General features: G+C 44.0%; 1 protein-coding gene across 2 annotated transcripts in view; it reads right to left on the bottom strand.

The window, feature by feature from the left end:
* syn3 (synapsin III) overlaps nucleotides 1–20487 on the bottom strand; it is a 93907-nt gene extending 73420 nt beyond the window's left edge. The window contains exons 1-3 of one of the 2 annotated variants that reach the window (XM_068716965.1): nucleotides 20300–20487; nucleotides 11993–12152; nucleotides 5259–5719 (exon numbers count right to left, since the gene is read on the bottom strand). In XM_068716965.1, coding sequence (XP_068573066.1) covers nucleotides 5259–5659 — 401 coding nt within the window. In that variant the 5' untranslated portion in view covers nucleotides 5660–5719; nucleotides 11993–12152; nucleotides 20300–20487. The remainder of the gene's footprint in view (nucleotides 1–5258; nucleotides 5720–11992; nucleotides 12153–20299) is intronic. The other variant, XM_068716964.1, reaches the window with a different exon arrangement.

Below are 20487 nucleotides of genomic sequence, written 5' to 3'. Positions count from 1 at the left end.
CGGCAATTTGAATTTTGTGTATTTTTTTGATCGATTTTTGTCCATTTGTAGTCGCTATACTTTAACAAACTCCTCCTAGGGAATTAGTCTGATCCTCTTCAAATTTGGTCAGTACATTCTGAGAACCTTTGTGATGAAAAATTATTAAAAGCTTTACGTTTGGTTGAATAGCTTAGCAGTAGCGGGCGGCTACTTTACGTGATTCCCCATCAAAAAAGCGGATGTAACTTGCTCCAAACGGTCCCAAACTTCCCATGCTTGATAACACTCATGGCCTGAGGATGTCTACAAGCTAATTTTCACTAATACTCACAGCGCCACCTGCTGGCCAAAGGAAATCTGCGTTTTCAGACAAACGGCATCCAATTTACATGACTTTTACAAGATGTGGTTTACACTTCATATAGAGAAACATCATGCATGTTTGCAAGTGTTCTGTAGCGCCACAGAGTGGATACACGAAGCGGTGGACTATTTGAAAAGCATCATTTCCAGCATCAGGTGGTCCACGCAGGAACAAAACGTCCTACTCGTGGGCACGCTGTGCTGTCCGACGGTCACGGACATTCTTGGCCGTGCGAACCGAAGTTATATGCAGATTACCAAGTGTTGGCTCACTGGCCTTGTTGGAAAGGTCAGATATCTTCCACGGACATGAACAAAGCATTCATTTTGGACCCATCAAAGTTTTTAAAAATAGTTTTTCACAATCATAACTATTTAGCAAAAGCGATGCCTTTATTACTATTATTACTTTTATTTTTTTATCTGCACTTTTCTAAAACTTTATGCATTTGTTATTGAAAAAAAAATGCGTCGATCAAAAAAAGAAAAATCAATCAAATCAATATAAACATTAATATTTTACCCTTCTTTGTGTTTTCAAATATACATTTTCATTTCAACAATCAGTTGCCGTATCAATCCTGAATTGAAACATTCCCAATTCTCAATTGTCTGTTTTCTGTGCTTTCCCCCTGCTGATTTAAGTGAAGGGGCTTAGCCCCGAAGTAAGCGGCAACTTCATCCCAGGCTCATTTAAGGTGGACCGACCACCTTAAGGTGGACCAGCTGTTCTCTCTTCTTTCTTTTTTTTTTTTTTACACAATTTACAGTCATTTACTGTTTACCCCAGTGAAATGTCAGAAAGGTTTGACGTTATTTTAAAAAAAAAGCCACGACAGCCAGTGTGAGTGACATTAAATCTAAAAAGATGCGTGCCATGGCTTCATGTTCAGAGTAGTAACTCATGAGAGGAAGCACACTTTTTGACGCAAATCGCTGTGATTGGGTGTGAGTGCCATCACTGCCTCCATGAGCAGAGCCGCTGCTGACACCATTAATTGTGTTGGTGAGCGAACAAAACTCCAATAACTAACTGCCCATTGTCTTTAGAAATCTGGCACGCACCCGTCTCTTTCACCTTGTGCGGTATTGTTGCCTCACCTCTCTACCTGCCTCCCCCACATCTCCCCCTGGGAAGTCCTCATAGTTTAAAAACCTCCTGTCTAAGGTTTAGCATAGCAATGGGAGCCCTTCAATTGGATACAGGTGTCAACTCCCAAGATCAATGCATTACTGTAAGAATCATTTCAGTCTGTTTGTAGCAGGAACGCTGCTTTGACTGAGAAGAGCTGCTGTTGATTACATCTGCTGGCACTGACTATTTCAACAGCAGAGGAAGAGTGCGTCATATTAACCTCTGAGGCTGTCACACATCGCCATCTGCTGGGCAAAGACCTTCAATTCTACACCAAATATCAAAGCAACCCATGAGCCTTTCTGTCAAGCTGAGAATTGAACTACAGTGCCACTCTGTGGCCAGAAAAGGAACAGAATTCCAAATCAAAATAAATAAAAAAAATTAAATTTAAATTGAAAAGTACTGTGTATTGATTAACACTAAATATTGATGTTAAAAATCTTTATTTCTTGGATGTTTCATTTCAATTTGAGACAGATATGGGGGGTTGACAGTAGTGTGCTTTAGAGGAACAACAATAACACGAGCACTACGCAACAACTTTCACTGCTTCTGGGTCGCTCCATCTTTAAAGGGGCACTTCAACCATTTTACAAATAAAGCTCAGTTTACTTGTCATGAAGCGTACTGTTCATTGTTCTGTGTCGCTGGAGAGTGCAGTTGCATTTTGGGAAATGTAGGATTTAGCATTTTTGGAGCTTGATCCATAGTAGCTGACTGTCTCTGGCAAACTGAAGTCTCCCAAATCAACCAAAAAGGAATAAGAAGATGCATGAACGTAAAATAAAGAGAAACCAACTCACACAACATATTGTGCAGAAGGCTGAGTGGCTGCCACAACTTGGAATGAATCCAATCCATTACCACAAACTGTGGCCTTACAAATGACCAACAAACGTCTCAAACTCAACATGAAGAACTTCACAGAGGCAGGACGTATTGCAGGGCTGCTGCAGTGGATTGCATGATATCAAACAGGTGTTGCTGTGTCAACCAATCCCATACGAGTCCTTCGACTTCGACAACCAACCACTTATCAAAGCCTATTGTTAGGTTTTCCTGTATGCTCCTAGTGTGTGCTCCTCTGTTCTTCCCCTGTCTGGTTTGTTATTGAGGGCCATGTGCTTGTTTTGTTTTTGTGTCAGCCTACAGTTTTCATCCCCGAGTTCCGCCCTCTACCACGCCCTTCTCCTTGGGCTCAGATGTGGGTAATTCTGATGATCATCTCCAGCTGACTTAAATATCTCAGCTTTCTGCCGACTCGCTGTCAGTCCGTCTGGTAACCTGTCTGGATTTGTGCCACTTGAGTCTGAATCGTTTGTTTCAGTGAAGATCATTCTAACGTCTCTGTCTGTCTTCTGCCGCGCTGAGTCGATCCCCGGGTATTCACCAGCGCGAAGAGGCCGATCGGCGTAGTACCACGGAGTACGCCGATCGACGTCCTGTTTGTTCCTTGTCCGGACCGTTTCCAAGTGTGAGTTCGGTAGAGTTTCCCTCCCGACTCCGGAGAAGCTTTGGTTCGCTGGACACGGTGCCGTAGTTTTTTGTTTGTGTTTTCTGTTTGAGCTTGCTTTTGAAATAAAGACCTTGGCTGGATTAAACCTGCTTGTGCGAGTAGGGCTGCAACTAACTAACGATTAATCTGTCATTTTTTTCGATTAATCGATGAATCGGCAGGGAAAAGGCGAGTGAATAAAAACGTGTATTTAGTCTTGCAAACTATACCACCCCTGCTTTACTACTGTTATTAACGCGCTAACGCTAACTTGTCATGCTTGTCAAGCTGGATAACGAGTAAACAGCAGCACCAGGAGAGCTACTGGAGGGACGTTACGTTCCTCACTTCAAAACGGAACAACAGTAGGATTCTGTAGTGACTAATCCTGCTGTTGAACTCTCTTCCTCCTCAACAAGGACTCCAACATGTTTACGTTTTAGGTGCTGAATCATCACCGTGGTGCTCCCGTGCCATGCCATGTCGCTTTTGCATATCTTGCAATTAACACACTTTTTCGATTTATTTAGTGTGAAATGCTCCCACACCTTGGATGACTTACGTCGTACTGATTTCTCTGCCTCCACCATGTGTTCCAGAACGTCGTCACGGGTCTCTCCGATGGTCTTTCCTCTACCTCCGCTCTGCTCCGCGCTCAACTCAACTTTTTTTTTTTTTTTTTAATACTCAAACATCTCCGCGACTTATTGAGTGGCGTAATAATCGCGCGACGCAACGAATCGTTAATGCAATTCGTTGCCAATGCTTTTAATAATCGATTTGATCGATTCGTTGTTGCAGCCTTATGTGAGAGTGCGTTTGGGTCCACCTCCTACACCACATAATACCTCCGCTATTCGCTCTCTACACGAGGAGCTGTTTAGGTGGATAAAACCCGCTGCTGTTCTCTCTAGCGTGAGGAAGGTCCCCTCAGAGTCAGAATGAGCCCGGACGATCATCTGTGGACTCGTTTCACAAACACGGGGACGTGAGGAGGATCGGGCCCTTTCGGGGACTTCAACCAGCGGGATTAAAGAAATGAGGCCGCGTGCCTTTGCAGAATATCCAGAGCGATCCCGGTGCTTTTGACACGGCTGTCAGCGGGGAGTTTTTTTTTTTTTTTTTTTTTTTTACCCCGGCGTGATTTCCCAGCAGAGACTCAGATATTTCGGTACATAATGGTGCCGGCTAATTGCGCGGGTAAATTCAAAAGGGCTGGAATTAACTAATAGCAGCTTCACTGGGGGTTGATTTACCACCAAACGTCAGCCGACAGAATAACAATTCTATAACTAGAGTGGTTTATCGATTCGGTGGGACAAACATGATATACTGGGCTGCAGCTCTGGAAATCAATTCCTGTGCACGTATGTGTTGTTGCTGAGTGATGAACCTATTTCTTCCCATTAAAGTTCATTTAATTATCTTCAGAGGAAAAGCACCTCCCTCTCGTTGCCATGGTGTAAGCCTACAGAAGCCAAGGACGTACGAGTCTGTCACGAACAATAAGGCGTCTCACTTCTTTCAAAACTACGAGAAATGTTTTTGATTCAGCGGGAGTTAAAAAAAACAAAAAGGTAAGTGAAGTACATGGTGTGAAAATGAAACATGTCAGCGCTCAGCCACAATAGGTCCTCGTATGCAGACTGATGATGATGATAATGATGATGATGACCAACAAGTCTACCGATATGTTACATTCAGAAATAGGTCGACATTTTTGGGAACACACTGTCGTGCTTTCTTTGAATTACTTGTGAAAATCAACATATTGAGATTCCACACAGGCGGAGTTAAAGAACAGCCTCGGAACACTTGATCAGTTTTAACATACAAACCTTTTCTTTTTTTTTTCTTCTTCTTTTTTTTCCCCACAGCTATGGGAGCAATTTTGGGGTTAAGTGTCTTGCTCAAGGACACATTGACATGAGACTAGTGGAGCAGGAGCTGGGGATCAAACCATCGACCCTCTGATTGAAAGGCGGCCCTGCTCTCCACTTAGCCACGGTCACCCCCAAACAAAACAACAAAAGGTCGAGCTGCCATCTTCTATTCTTCAAATACTGCTCTGCTTCAGTCGTAGTGATGTAACTTCAATTCAGTACAGAGAGCGAGTGAGCCAAGATGCTCATTGGTTTTTGAAATCCTTTTTCACAGGAGCTAAACTTTAAATAAACCATTTTGGCACTAGGACATGAAAAAACATAACTCTCGCTCATCTGTTAACTAGGAACTGGTTTGAGGCAAACAAACAAACAAACAAACAAACCGTGCACTCACCAGTCTGTGTGCTGATCGTCGATGACCAGCAGGATCTTGGGCTTGCGTACGACAGGTTTAGGCGGCTGACTGCTTCCTGTCGAGGCTCCTTCCACCGCCGTCACCGCTGACTTGGCGTGTGCGGCGGCGGCGACGTTCTGGGCCATCTGAGCGCTCTTCACCACGCTGGAGAAGGAGCTGAGGAAGCTCCCCGGAGCCGAGCCCAGGGCCGGGTTGGAGGCGGGGGGCGGGACGCTCGGGGGCTGCCGCCTCTCTGTGGCCGGGGAGGCGGGGGATGAGGTGGAGGAGGTGGAGGAGGTGGACGAGCCCGGAGGGGTCGGCCTTTGCAGGTCCATCATGTAGCCGTTGGGCAGGTTGGCCACAAAGCTGCTGTCTGACAGGCGCCGGCGGAGGTAGTTCATGGTGGTGGGCTGGTGGGTCCGTCAGGCCAGAGGAAGTTAGGGGGAAGAAGGCTGGAAATCCTGCACAAAGGGGGGGGGGGGGCGGCGCAAAGGACCTGTTCACAATCAGTGTTTTTAACACATCATGTAACTTAGTGTTAACAGGAACAAAGGGGCAGATACATGTTTAAATACATTGAGGACCCCCTTACACACACACACACACACACACACACACACACACACACACACACACACACACACACACACACACACACACACACACACACACACACACACACACACACACACACACACACACACTTTACGCCCCTGTACCACATTATGAAAGAGAGTAGATGAAGAACGTGTAATATGCAACGGCATCCAAAGCTTTGATGCCCTACTACCGTATGAAAATGGCCACGGTGAGGTTTAAGTTAAATCCACATATTCACATATTACGTAATGTTATGTGTGCGTAGCGAGTGACGACACTTAGGGCAGAGTAGCTGTTGGTGAGAAGAAACTTCTTAAAAGTACAGCGTCATACACACACTTTTTGCACCCCCCCCTCCAGTTTGACAAGCTACAGTATGCGTGGGCGTCCCTCAGGATTAGAGTTTGTCACACACACACACACACACACACACACACACACACACACACACACACACACACACACACACTTGGTTCAGATGGAACTTGTTAAACACGTGATGCTTTTTCTGCTTCCTGAAGTTCACACTAATTAGCGAACGTCAGATCTGAGGTGAAGAGTCTGGAAAATAAATGTCAAGCTCAGGAAGGTGCAAAAACAAAAGCTGATAAGACCATTACATTGAAAAGGTGTGCTAACATGCAGCTATGAGTCTGCTGATCCTGACGGCAAATAATTCAGTGACACGGCAGCAATGATGCAAAGCTGGAAGCAGTGATTCACAGCTCACGTCTTTGTGAAGCAGATAGAGCCCGATGGGAGAGAGGAAACAGTTATGTAACGCAGCGTGGAGAAGACACATTGGAACAGATTAGTTATCAAACTGCAGCGAAGCAAGCATGCCAGCGGAGGGGGAGAGAAACCCTTAAACCTGATGTAAACTAGGGCGCTCTCATAGTAAAAAGAGCTCGGCTGGGATGAAAGTGCATTTCTTATTGAGGCGTCACGTCTCAGGCGGATGCGCCCGGTGTTTGCAGCGGCGTTCTTCGTAGTTAAAAGGGGGGAGGAGGGTCTAACAAGTCCTCAGCAGGAGGAACAGGAAGCGGTGCAAATGTTTTGTCTTGACAAGTTAATGGAGTCTGACGATCGCCATCAGGAAGTCTTGAAAGTCGGAGCTTCTGCCGGAGCATCTGTGGGCAGGAGTATCTCCTGATCATTGCTGTTGTAGCAGCAGTGGAATAATGTTTCCAGTACTGCACTGATTCCCAAAGGAGAGAAAGTCTATTTTCTCTCAGACTGAATTAGTTGCAGCAATGTGTTCCCCCATTAACCGGCAACACTAACTGGATACATTAAAGTTGCGGGGCATGAAACCAAAACAAGACTCTAAAACGCTCCATAGAGCTAAAGGAACTAAATGTGAGGTGTCGTCACTACGGATGAGCATTTAAACATCACATAGTTATACAACTCTTTAACTTTAAATTGCTAATACATACATATTGATTAGTGCAGCTTTAAAACAGATAAATAGTGACCGTTCTCAGTCATTTTCCTCAAGAAACTGCACACTGTAGTTTTCAGCAAACACCACTCAAACAATAGCAAATATTGCATTTTTTGGGAACTATTTTCAGCTGTAGATTAATAGGGGGCTCGGCCATATGGTCATAGCTCAATAAATATATATATATATATATATATACACATACATACAGTTGTGGTCAAAACTTTACATACACTTGTAAAGATCATAATGTCATGGCTCTCTTGAGTTTCCAGTTATTTCTACAACTCAGATTTTTCTCTGATAGAGTGATTGGAACAGATACTTCTTTGTCACAAAAAACATTCACGAAGTTTGGTTTTTTCATGACTTTATTATGGGTTAACAGAAAAAGTGACAAAATCTGCTGGGTCAAAAATATACATACAGCAACATGAATTAGCAATTTTGGTGACTTAGAAAGTTGTGTCAATGAAATGAGCTTCATAGCATGGCCTCTTAACTTCTTGTGAGTGATTATGAGTGACTACAGCTGGTGACTTCTCTGAGGCCATTTAAATAGGGCTCATTGGATACAAACGCCCACAAACGCTACAATGGGAAAGTCAAAGGAGCTCAGCATGGATCTGAAAAAGGGAATCGTTGACTTGAACAAGTCAGGAAAGTCACTTGGAGCCATTTCAAAGCAGCTGCAGGTCCCAAGAGCAACAGTGCAAACAATTGTTTGTAAGTATAAAGTGCATGGCACTGTTTTGTCACTGCCACGATCAGGAAGAAAACACAAGCTATCACCTGCTGCTGAGAGAAAATTGGTCAGGAGGGTGAAGAGTCAACCGAGAACCACCAAAAAGCAGATCTGCCAAGAATTAGAAGCTGCTGGAACACAGGTGTCAGTGTCCACAGTCAAGCGTGTTTTGCATCTCCATGGACTGAGAGGCTGCCGTGCAAGAAGGAAGCCCTTGCTCCAAAAGCGGCACCTTAAGGCTCGACTGAAGTTTGCTGCTGATCACATGGACAAAGATAAGACCTTCTGAAGGAAAGTTCTGTGGTCAGACGAAACAAAAATCAAGCTGTTTGGCCACAATGCCCAGCAATATGTTTGGAGGCGAAAAGGTGAGGCCTTTAACCCCAAGAACACCATGCCTACCGTCAAGCACGGTGGTGGTAGTATTATGCTGTGGGGCTGTTTTGCTGCCAATGGAACTGGTGCTTTACAGAGAGTAAATGGGATAATGAAGGAGGAGGATTACCTTCAAATTCTTCAAGATAACCTAAAATCATCAGTCCGAAGGTTGGGTCTTGGGCGCAGTTGGGTGTTCCAACAGGACAATGACCCCAAACACACATCAAAAGTGGTAATGGAATGGCTAAATCAGGCTAGAATTAGGGTTTTAGAATGGCCTTCCCAAAGTCCTGACTTAAATCCCATTGAGAACATGTGGACAATGCTGAAGAAACAAGTCCATGTCAGAAAGCCATCAAATTTAACTGAACTGCACCAATTCTGTCAAGAGGAGTGGTCAAAGATTCAACGAGAAGCTTGCCAGAAGCTTGTGGATGGCTACCAAAAGCGCCTAATTGAAGTGAAAATGGCCAAGGGACATGTAACCAAATATTAGCACTGCTGTATGTATATTTTTGACCCAGCAGATTTGATCACTTTTTCTGTTAACCCATAATAAAGTCATGAAAGAACCAAACTTCATGAATGTTTTTTGTGACAAAGAAGTATCTGTTCCAATCACTCTATCAGAGAAAAATCAGAGTTGTAGAAATAACGGGGAAACTCAAGAGAGCCATGACATTATGTTCTTTACAAGTGTATGTAAACTGTACATACATACATACATCACGATAAAGCATGTTTGCTGGTATTTCAATAAATAAACGTTTTGAATTAAATACTTGACAAATGGCAAATAGTTATTTTGTGCTTGTTCATAATTACATATCACAATCTCTCGATATATTATTTAATAATGATACTATTCCATTGAAAAACAATAAATTATCAATTTATTAGCCGCCCTAGATTAATACACATTTGGGGCTTTATGATTACGTTAACATTGACCGAGCATGTTAATGACCCAATATGTGACCCAGTGCAATGATGTGGCTCATCGATGCGTTATTCAATGTTAATTAATTATTGGTTTGGAATTCACAAGTAATTTGTTGACAGTAATAAAAGAGTATAAAATGAGACTAATCCTTTAATAATTGAGTTTGGGGGTTCAGTGTTTTTTCCTGAGGGAATTTCTGGGAAAACAGACAGAATAAAGACGAACAACCAAGTGGTGGCAATTACAGTCCCGGGGCCGCTGATTGCCAGCTCGGCCCTCTTTGTAGCGACTTGATCTTCGTCGGACAGAAAAGGAGCCGTCTGCTGAAAATCACTATCTTTACACCACTGGCACATTCTCCCTGCTTTCTCAACACCCAGTGAGCTGCTTTCTCTCTCTCGGAGTGTCCACACTGGGGGGAGGAAACCACGGAAACCCTGTGCTCCATTACTGCTGACAAATCCATAATGATGGGGAAGAGCAGGAGGATGCCACAGCAGACCCTGGGACCCCTGCTGGTGTAAAGTATGTGGTACTTATTCTACATTTACAAATCTTGTAATTGATGGAGACACAGCTTAAAGGAGATGGCAGTTCCTTCCTGCTGGTCTCAATTTTTAATTCATATCCTGATTATCTGCTGAATCTACCACATATTCTGATGGCTGTGCTGTGAAGTTACACACCAACGCATGTTAGAATTGTTGACAAATGTGTTAAGGACAAGCAGTACGAGGCGTACTCGAGGGTGGCTTTTCAATGAAAGATGTGCTCCTTGATAATTGTACAGTTTGAATAACAATGCGGACTTTGTGCATCTATTTTTGGGAGTGTGGTTAATTGGCGGTGAGGGGCAGAACTGCCTCATGGTGGCCTCTGCTTGTTGTATTCTAGGTTTATGTTCCGTTGCAGGCAACTTTCACATCATTTAACAACCAACACTTACCTTCTGTTGTCTTTAAGTTGCATTAAGTTAGAGCAGAGGCTCCAGTCAAAGTGAGGAGAATGAAATTAAATATATTGGGGAGAGCAGAGAGACCAAATGCTGGGACAGGAGGTAGTTTTAACCTGCCCCAAGGCACTCTGGGGGGAAATATAAATAACCGTGTGGGACTCGCTGCCAGAAGGATGGTAATGACAGTTACCACTTGGAGTTTTTCAGTAAACATTCCTTGGAGTCAGAGCTGTTGCCATGGTAGCTAGTGTTTTGATTTATTCATCAATGTTGGTCAGTCCATCCACATGTCCGTCCGTATGTCCAACACTTACAGGTCCAGAGCAAGATATCTTGATGTCTTTGACATAAATATTCCTGGTCCTCAGAGGATGATACCTATAGATGTTGGTGATTTCCTGTACTTTCCTCTTGCTTGACCAATGCACTGGTCTGCTATATGCACATTCATATACATCCCAATTGGTCCCAAATCTCCACAGAAAACTACATCTAAAAAATATCTGAATATAAGTACACATAAAATCGTATTCTCTTTAGACCATTTTGAATTTATTTCCTTGCCCTGTTTTGTCAGTCCATCCTGGCTCCAGGCTATGAGAATAATAGAATCATGGTTATGTTTTTGTTTCCGCCTTAGTTGGGCTTATTAGTTATGTTTCAGTAAAGAGGAGAGTGTGAGGCTTTCCTCTTGCCTTTCTTAACTTCAATATGACTCTTGTTTACAGCATTTCAGAATACAGTTTGTTATTTTTACTTTATTATTGACTGACGGTAAGCTTATTTCTCTAAATATGACAGTGAGCCAAATGCTAGACATTTTTCATATACTTTTCTTGTACCTTGTCCACACTCTAGGGACGGTGATGTCAGTCTGTCGGTCGGTCAGTCCACCACTTTGGTCCAAATCTCAACTATTAACTACTTCCAGTTCACTATTCAAATCAATCACCATGTACATTCATGGTCCCCAGAGGGATGAATCCTACTGATTTTGGTGATCTGAAATTTGGAACAGACATTCACGTCCCCCTCTGGATAAATTGTAATAACTTTGGTGAAAATATGTTGGTCAAATTTAAATCTCTATCCAATGCTTTGGTTTATTACTGAACACTGGCTAAAAATAAATAGACCCCTATTGTCGTGTTTCGAAATAAACGTGAGAACAAACTGCTCTTAACCTCTTAAACAGTAACCCGTAACAACTACATAACTTTTCTTTTCCATTTACAAGTTAAGCCCGAGGGTCCCCCATATGGACGCAAAAGTCCAAAAATTGTACACTGTACAGTGTACAAATTTACTGCCAAAGAACCCACGAAGAACGAATATAGTCATGTTATAGCTCTGGAGAAACCTCAGCGACCTGGGAACAACATGAACCAGGTCACTTCTATATGAGACAAACACATCTCCCATACGGTACGTTTCCAAATAACAAAACATCACAAATCATAACTCCATAATTCCATAACTGACCAGAGAAAACAGCTGCTACTGATCGTTAGCTACGTGCTAGCTCCGGAAGAGCAGCATCAAAAAGCATGTCCACTCGACACAGATTACGGCGATATATTCCATTTCTCTCCCCGGTAAACCATCGCAGAGCTGTTCAGCATCAAACACAGAAAAGTCACACAGCTTTATGGAATATTGTACTCACTTTTGGTCGAGTCTTGGTCGAGTCTCAGCGAAAAAATGAAATATTTCCGTACTTCCACGTCTCTGTGTTCCAGCTGCATCCGCTGTGTGAGAATCCACAGTCTCCGACACTCCTCGCTTTGTTGGGAGGGATGGAAGTCTCAGCAAATTGGATTTCAGATCTGAAATCAGATGGGACGTTTTTCATGCCCATTGGCTAATAGTGCTGTCAATCATCTAACTTTCAATTCGCTGCAATTCTATTGGCTTCTACGGTTCAAAGGAGGGCTTAATGGCGCAAATCGGAGAAAGGGGGGCTGAGCTGCAGCCCTGAACAGAGACACAGAGCTGGATCTGAAATGAACACAGAGACTAGAAAGGGCCTAGAAAGGATCCTGGCCTTCAAATGAAGCCCAAACTGCTCTGTTTGATGTATTGAACATCATTAGTGATGTATACAAGTTAAATATATAGTTTGGTACATGATAAAGTTAAAATAACACACATTTTAAATTTTAAAATTAGAATTTTCAATTTGTGCTGTGTGCCATCTTAATATTCTCTTAACCAGTAACATATATACTGATATTTACACATATCAACACATCTCACAAGGGTTAGGGTTATTTTAATCCAAAAATTATTAAAATAGCCCTTACAGTTGCAACGCTACACTCAGTCTCGTATGGGTATGCTTTTTTCGAGCGGAGGCCTAAAAAAAGGCCTAGGGTTTAAAAGGTTTTAAGATTACTAGGTTTAACCATGGCTCTCCCAGACCTAGATCTGAGTGTAGGAGTCTCCACAGGTGTGACTTGGGGTATCACAGCAGGTGACACAGGAGTCTGCTAAGGAGTAGTCTCTAGAGTTTGTTGCTGTGATGGATAACCTCTGTCTCATGCAGATGTGTGTAGCGGTATCAGATGCTGGCGGATGCGTCTCACCACACCCTGGGGTAGATCCACCAAGTAGGACCTTGGAGTGGAGTCGTTCTGAAGCACAGTTCCAGCTAACTTTGCATCAGTTACCCAAACCTGTTCTCCTGGTGACAAAACAGAGTTTTGACACGGTGACGCCTGTTGTAGTTCTCAGCATCTGATATCCCCTTCTCCTTCTCCTTCGACGCAAACGTGACGCTGTCAGGCAGTGCAGGGCCCAGCTGAGAAGGAAGGGTTGGCACTGTGGTGCATCGACGTCTCCCCATGAGTAGCTGAGCTGGGCTATAACCACTCTGAAGTGGTGTGTCTCTATAGGCCAGCAGAGCCAGGTAGCGGTCTCCTGCCTTTTTCAGTAGATTCTTTACGGTCTGAACTGCTCGTTCCGCCTCCCCGTTACTCTGCGGAAACCTTGGGCTGCTGGTAACATGCGTAAACCCATACAAAGCTGCAAAGGAAGTGAAGGCTTGTCCAGAAAACTGTGGTCCGTTTTCCGACATCAGGACCTCTGGAATGCCATGGTGGGCAAAGATTGATTTTAAAGGGTCAATGACGTCGGTGGACCTGGTGTAAGACAATAGTGCAATCTCTACATACCTTGAGAAATAATCAACGATAACGAGATGAGATTTGCCTCCCAGAACAAACAGGTCCGCCCCCAACTTTTGCCATGGTCTTTCAGGGCGTTCTGATGACATGAGTGGCTCTTTGTGATTTTGTCGCTCCTTTATGTATGTCCTTGCTGGCTAAGTCCAGGCCACCACACAGACTGACGAGCACGCTCCTTGCACTTCACCACTCCTTGGTGTCCTTCGTGTAGTTTGGCTAGCACATCGTTCCGCATCACTGAAGGTATTACGAGCCGTGTGTTCTTTAGCAGTAAGCCATCTTTCACTGTGAGTGTAGCTCACTCTTGCCAGTAGCTTTTTAGCACAGGTTCCTGTCTTGCGTGTACGGGCCATCCTTCTGTGCACAGCGTCATGACACGTGAGCAGACACTGTCAGCTTTTAGCTGGTCTCTCAGATTTTTCATGTATGTGGAACTGACAGGTAAACTTTGCATGACACAGTCCACGTAAATGTTGGTGCTCTCCATTAGCTCCTGGGGACATACATGATTTCACAGGTGAGCGTGTGTCCGCTGTCCAAAGTGACTTTCCAGGCACATGCTCGATGGAGTATGTGTAGCGCATCAGCCTCATCCTGAAACGCTGGATTCTCGGAGGGAGAAGATCCAGTGCTTGTGATCCCAGCAGGTTGACAAGGGGTTTATGGTCAGTCTCCAGGCAGAAATGTTTCCCTATCAGCAAATCCCGGAACCGTTCACAAGCCCATGTGAGACCCAGAGCCTCCTTTTCCACCTGCGCGTATCGCTGTTCTGTTTGAGTAAGCGACCGCAATGCATATGCAATAGGCTTCCATTCCTCCTCCCACCTCTGGAGAAGAACACCTCCCAAGCCATACGATGATGCGTTCGCTGATACTTCAGTGTCTCTGTTTGGGTCATACATGCCCAGCACAGGAGGAGAAGAAAGCGTTTTTTTTAGCGTTTCAAAGGCCGTGGCCTGGTCCACATCCCAGACCCAGCAATTTTTCTTCGAAAGAAGGTCGCGAAGTGCCTTGTCTTTATCCGCCAAGTGAGGAATGAACTTTCCAAGCTGATTGACCATCCCGAGAAAACTCCTCAACTCACTGACATTTGCGGGTGCCTTCATCTCCATGATGGCCTCTGTTTTCCTTGGATCAGGGCAGATGCTTGTGGCTGTGATGATGTGACCCAAGAAGACCACCTTGATCTTCGAGAGTTCGCACTTGTCCACATTCAGGGTGATGTCTGCCTTTTCCAGTCTTTGTAGCACAGCATGGAGCCGAGCGTCATGCTCTTCTTGATCCCACCCCCACACCAATATATCATCGATGTGGCAGACCAAGCCTTCTAGCACCTCTGTAACCTCAGCCATCATACACTGGAAATGCTCAGGTGCTGAGGCAATGCCAAATGGAAGATGGTTAAAGTGAAACCGCCCAAAGGGTGTAATAAATGTTGTGTACTTAGCTGATTCCTCAGTAAGTGGAATCTGCCAAAACCCCATGTTGGCATCCAGTTTGCTGAATATTGTTGCTCCGCAAGCGTACCAAGGCTCTGTTCCACTGACAGCAGAATGTACTTTTCCCGACACACATAGTCATTCAAACCGGTCAGGTCTACACACAAACGCACCTTTTCACCATCTTTCTTGGGCACGACCACTATGCCAGCACACCAATCAGTAGGCCCCTCTACACGGCTGATGACGTCCAGACTTTCCATGCACTGGAGCTTCTCTTTGACTTTCCTCACCAACGGCTGTGGAATCCTCCAGGGTGTTTTAAAAAAAAATGGCACGGCCCCCTGTTTCAGCTTGATGGCATATGGTTGTTGTACCTCACCTAGGCCACTGCATAGCTTGGGGTAGCTTGACTTGAGGGTCGCCATGTCTATGCTGTCGACACAAATGAGTAACCCAAGGGCCACAATGGCTGGCAACCCGAGCAACGGCATGCTCAAGTTTTTGACCACATAGACCTTTGCCATGGTTTGCTTGGCTCCTACCCTCAGCAGCAGTCTGATGAATCCCAACACATCTAGAGGAATCTGTCCTGGACCAAGCAAAGGCTTCTCTGCCTTCTGGCGGACAGGCTGCTGTGCATTGGAAAAAATGCTGTTAAAAACAGACTGTGACACAACAGTGACATCCGCTCCGGTGTCAAGTTTAAAAGTGAAAATTTTGTCCATAACATCTATATCAACTGTCCATGGATCAGCATCAGATGTCACAGAGCGAAGAAAGAAACTCTCCTCCTCTTCCTCAATACCAAACACGGCTTTACCTGCAAGGCACACACGCTGGTAGTGACCTTTTTTCCCGCAGGACCGGCACTCTGCATCCTTAGCAGGGCACTCATGTTTAGGGTGGGGCATACCACCACATCTGTTTTACACCACTGGCTGCTTTTTGATCTCTTCTGATTGTCTTCCCGTGTTAATGGCTTTTTCCAGGTCTAGATCTTTTTTCCATTTGCATACGTTCTGAGAGCCAGCCCTACCACAATCCCGTCTCTGATAAGCTCGCCATGCAACGTCCCATAATTGCAGTGCTCAGCTAATGCATACAGGGCAGTGACAAATGCATCGACAGTCTTGTTTGCTTCTTGTTTGCGCATATTAAAACGTGTACGTTCGTAAACGATATTCTTTTTCACCACAAAGAACGACTGAAAACCATCCCTTACATTAGCGTAATGGCGCTGGTCTGCATCACTGAACTTCAAGCCTGTCAGGGCATCATCAGCTTCGTCTCCCATACAATATATCAAAGTATTCACCTGGTTCTCTTCAGAGCTTGCTGTTAGGTTGCTTGCTTGGCGGAACCTTTCGAATCTACAGATCTATTTTGTCCACCCATGCGGCTTGGAAAAGTCAAAGGGCTCCGGCGGCTGTATGCTAAACGTAGTGCCGCGTGTGTTAGCCATTCTGCTAGCGCTAGCTCCTTCCCCGCTCTGCTCATCATCAATGTCACTCATTGAACCTGTTCACCGATCTTTGTCCTTCCCTTCGAACCGTCTTTCCTTCCTGAGTTAGTTTAACAGCACTTCTGACACCATGTTGTGTTTCAAAATAAACGTGAGAACAAACTGCTCTTAACTCAACTCTTTATTCGCATAGCTGCCCATGTACGTTACACTCACGATACAGAACTCCTTTCCAGTTTGCCCTGCTTCCCCCACATTCTCCTGGGTCCTAAGTCCCTACCAGTACGGCTTCCCATAACATCCATGTATCAACATACATTTATAATAAATACCACACCTATCAGCATCAAATAATTAGCAGATGTTAGCATATTGGCACACTAAACTACGGTGGTGAACATGGTATACGGCTGGGGGGGGGGTTGTCTATTGTCACTTTAAGCCTCCAGTCTTGAATTTATGGATCCATATCAAACCTGTAATATAAGCATACAGTACACGTTTTGACTCAATTATATCTAATGTATGCCATTACACACATAACATAAGCCAGTACTCGACTGCCATATTGGAAGCCATTTCTAGGATTTCTCTATAAAAATAAAAGTACTCATAATCAATTATTTTGTATGATACCAACTTGTGTATGCAGTATTGGAATAAACTTAAATTCTACACCACCGACATGAAAAACAAATGTCAGTTTTGTGCCAATAGTCAACATCATTCTATCTTTTACATTTCAAGGAAAACATAGTAATATTCAGTTTCCTCCAAAACGTATCCTTTCCAGTCATTCCTCACAATTCTGTGAGTATCATGATGCACTAAAACTAATCACCGAATCACAGCCTGATTAAATTATTTAAGGGTGAGCAGCTATTTGAGGCTGATTAACTCACCACAACTGCTCAATGGTCAGGAAAGCATGAGACCGATTACAATAAAAGAAATAAACCTTTGCGTCATCTTTTCCTCAAATATGACCCGGGAGAAACATCCATAGAACGCAACGAATTTAAAGCCAGGATATTTAATTCTGCCGTCTCTGATGTAGCAAGACGTCGACAGAGAAGACGGTGTTAAGTTGTTGTGGGAGGTTGTGTGGAGGCCTGCTGCTTATTTTAATCAGCCATTGCAAAACTTGTCAAATGGCAGCTTGTGAAGACACTGTTAGGCTTAGGCTGTTGATTGCAGTGCCCTGAAACACTTTCAGTACACTGCCTCAATTTTGTAAAGACGTTACATTTTCAAATGTAACCAGACAAGACGGAATAAGAAACCGAGGACATCATTTTGACAAGAACACAACAAATATGGAGCTTGAAACCTTTTTCTGAGAACCGTGCTGCTTTCTGCACTTGCAGAACTGCCCAGCAGGAATGAGAAAGTCCTCCTGTGAACCTCGGCGACTGCAGTGACAGAGTGTGCTTGGCGACACAACACAACCGGTCTCGGCTCGCCAAGCGAGTGTCTGCGGAAGCAACGGCGACGAGCTGGTGAGGCGAGGAGTCACAGCCGAGTCACCGCGCGGTGACCTCACTGCAGACACCACATTAGTATCCACACAGAGACAACGAGACAACCGGGCGGGAGGCAGAAACAACAGACCTTTCTTTCTCCCGATGCATGCTGGACTAATCAAGTGATTAGACAGGTTCACTCAAGACAATCTCAAGAAACCTTCAGGTTAAAAGTGACAACTTATCTCGACCTGCACGGTATTCAGCGGTTGAGTCAGGCATCAGTGGGACGATATATATTTTGTAATTTTCATGCAAAAATGCAAGAATTCTTAAAAATATTGCCTTTCAGCAGTCAAAACAAAGCTACAGCCCCACTTAATACAACGCACCATCCATTCCATTCATATATAGGCTATGACTAACAGGCTGCTGATGAATCATTTCCATATAAACAGCATCAGCAGCATATTGATTCAAAGCTCCATTCACAATAAACCAGCCCCCACATCACTACAACTTGTTTCTACCTCAAAGTCTCCTCCCATCACAAACTGGGCACTTTTCTATAGAGGTCTGGTGCACAGAGAAGCACCGAACCAGCTGATAAGGACTAAAAGGTCACCAGAATAAAAGGGATCATTAGTGGCTGTAACCTGCCTTTCATGCTGACAGCATGCGTTTGGAGAAAAAATAGATAACTCGTTACGGAGGAAAGACTTCCTATCTCCCGAACGTGCCCATCTCCCGAACGCCTGATTAATATTTAATTGTGTTTATTTTTCACTATGGCGTTGTCATCAATGTAAAAAGGCTGAGCTGCACTGTAACACAGCATCTTTTGTATATGGAGGTAGCGTCGCTTTTGAGCTAAAAGTGAAACTACATTAAGTTTTTCTCTGCAATAGATAGACATTATTATTAAGAGACAAGCACTGGGTGTGGTTTGATCTGAGTTGATTGACAGCAGCCTGGCAACAAAAGCAAATAAATCTGCAAACATCATCAGAATCTGATTCAAACATTACTCTTAAGCCTATTTATTTTTCCAACTAGATTTAATGGTGACATACTCAGTGAGAGGATTTTCACCAATTAAAATGTAGTAATCTCTCGAATTGATGAACAAAAACGGTAGTAACTTGTGTAAATTGTGTGTTCATGTGGGACCCCAGCACTAGATAGTTGTTTAGGTTTTAAGGGTCTTTGAGTGGCAATTGTTTCCACTTCTTGTAAATATATGGTGGTTAACATTTGTATTTTTTATCAATGTTAACGACCACTTGTATATGAAAGAAGTCACTCGTAGTGTTTAACATCTTTAAAATCATTGTTCTGCTTTTCCCACGCTCATTTTAAAGGTTGTGTTTCCCTCTCACCGCTAACGTTAGCATAGCTTGCAGCTGCAGCAGGCATCCGTTTTTGGCAACAACAAACAAACTCTAAAAACTCAATGTATGCTAACGTTATCTGTCTACCACTTAGCGATTAGCTAGTGTCGGTAAATAACAAAAAGCTTTGCGTTAGCAAAAGCTCAGGTAACGTTAGCGGTTTTGTCCTAAAAAAAAAGAAGCTAATAAAACCACTGTACACCTGCTAGTTAGGAACTAATAATGAACATTATGGAGCATTTGACACCATAACACCACTGCAGACTTTTCCCCAAGAGTTGGTGAAGACCAAACGAGAGCTGTGAAGAGAGTGCATGTTGGACTTATATTCGGCAGGTGGCCAGAAACACGTGGCTCCATATCCACAAGATGTGTTAAATAAGCAACTGCTTGCATTCAACACATCAAACAAAAGAGCGACGATATGTCACAGTTGTGTTCATATTGTGACCCAAGTGGGCATAGCATTTCTTTTATATCGACAGAATATTCAACATGGGTCGGTCACTTTGGCTAAACTCGTAAAATATGGGTGAAAAACTAGCCATTATCGCAAGTTCAGAGATAAATATCCGCCTAATTAGCGCCAAAAATTGGCATTATTGGATCAGTTCCTCGTCTCTACGTAGGATGGTCAGTGTCTGTTATTGTGACTTTATAACCCGCCGCCTCTCCTTTGTATTCCACGGTCACAATCATGAAATGGATACCCCCCCCCCCCTTAATGAACCACTCATCGGAGGAGTGACTACACTGGAGGCTGCAGAGACATGGCTGAGGGAATCCCTGCACAAACCTACTATATAGGACATCACCGAGCTGTCAAACCACTCACACCGGCCTGACTCGGCAGAACGCTGTGCTCACAGGTTCATTTTATCCGAGGAATAAGAGAATAATGAAAAAAGATGAGCTTCTGATTTCTCCTCAAAGCACAGCCCGCTGCACGAAACACACACACCGGCAGACAAATGTTGGAAATAAAAAACGTAGGAAGGATGGTAGGAATATATATGCGCAAATGATTTACCTGAGCGGTTGTCAGTGATGAGCAAGTATCGGATAATGACCCTTCCTCTTCTTCTTCTTCTTCTTCGTCTTCTGCTTCTTCTTCTTCTTCTTCTTCTTCTTCTTCTTCTTCTATTAATGATGCTCCTTCGTCTTCTTTTTCTTCTTCTTCTACGCTCGGGTCCACGGTCCTCCTCAGCCTCCCAGCAT

This window comes from Cebidichthys violaceus, unplaced genomic scaffold, assembly GCF_023349555.1.
Source record: "Cebidichthys violaceus isolate CVI_PGR_0920_01 unplaced genomic scaffold, fCebVio1.0.p SCAF_21, whole genome shotgun sequence".
In the NCBI taxonomy this organism is placed as follows: Eukaryota; Metazoa; Chordata; class Actinopteri; order Perciformes; family Stichaeidae; genus Cebidichthys; species Cebidichthys violaceus.
This window is presented reverse-complemented; position numbering and strand designations above follow the sequence as displayed.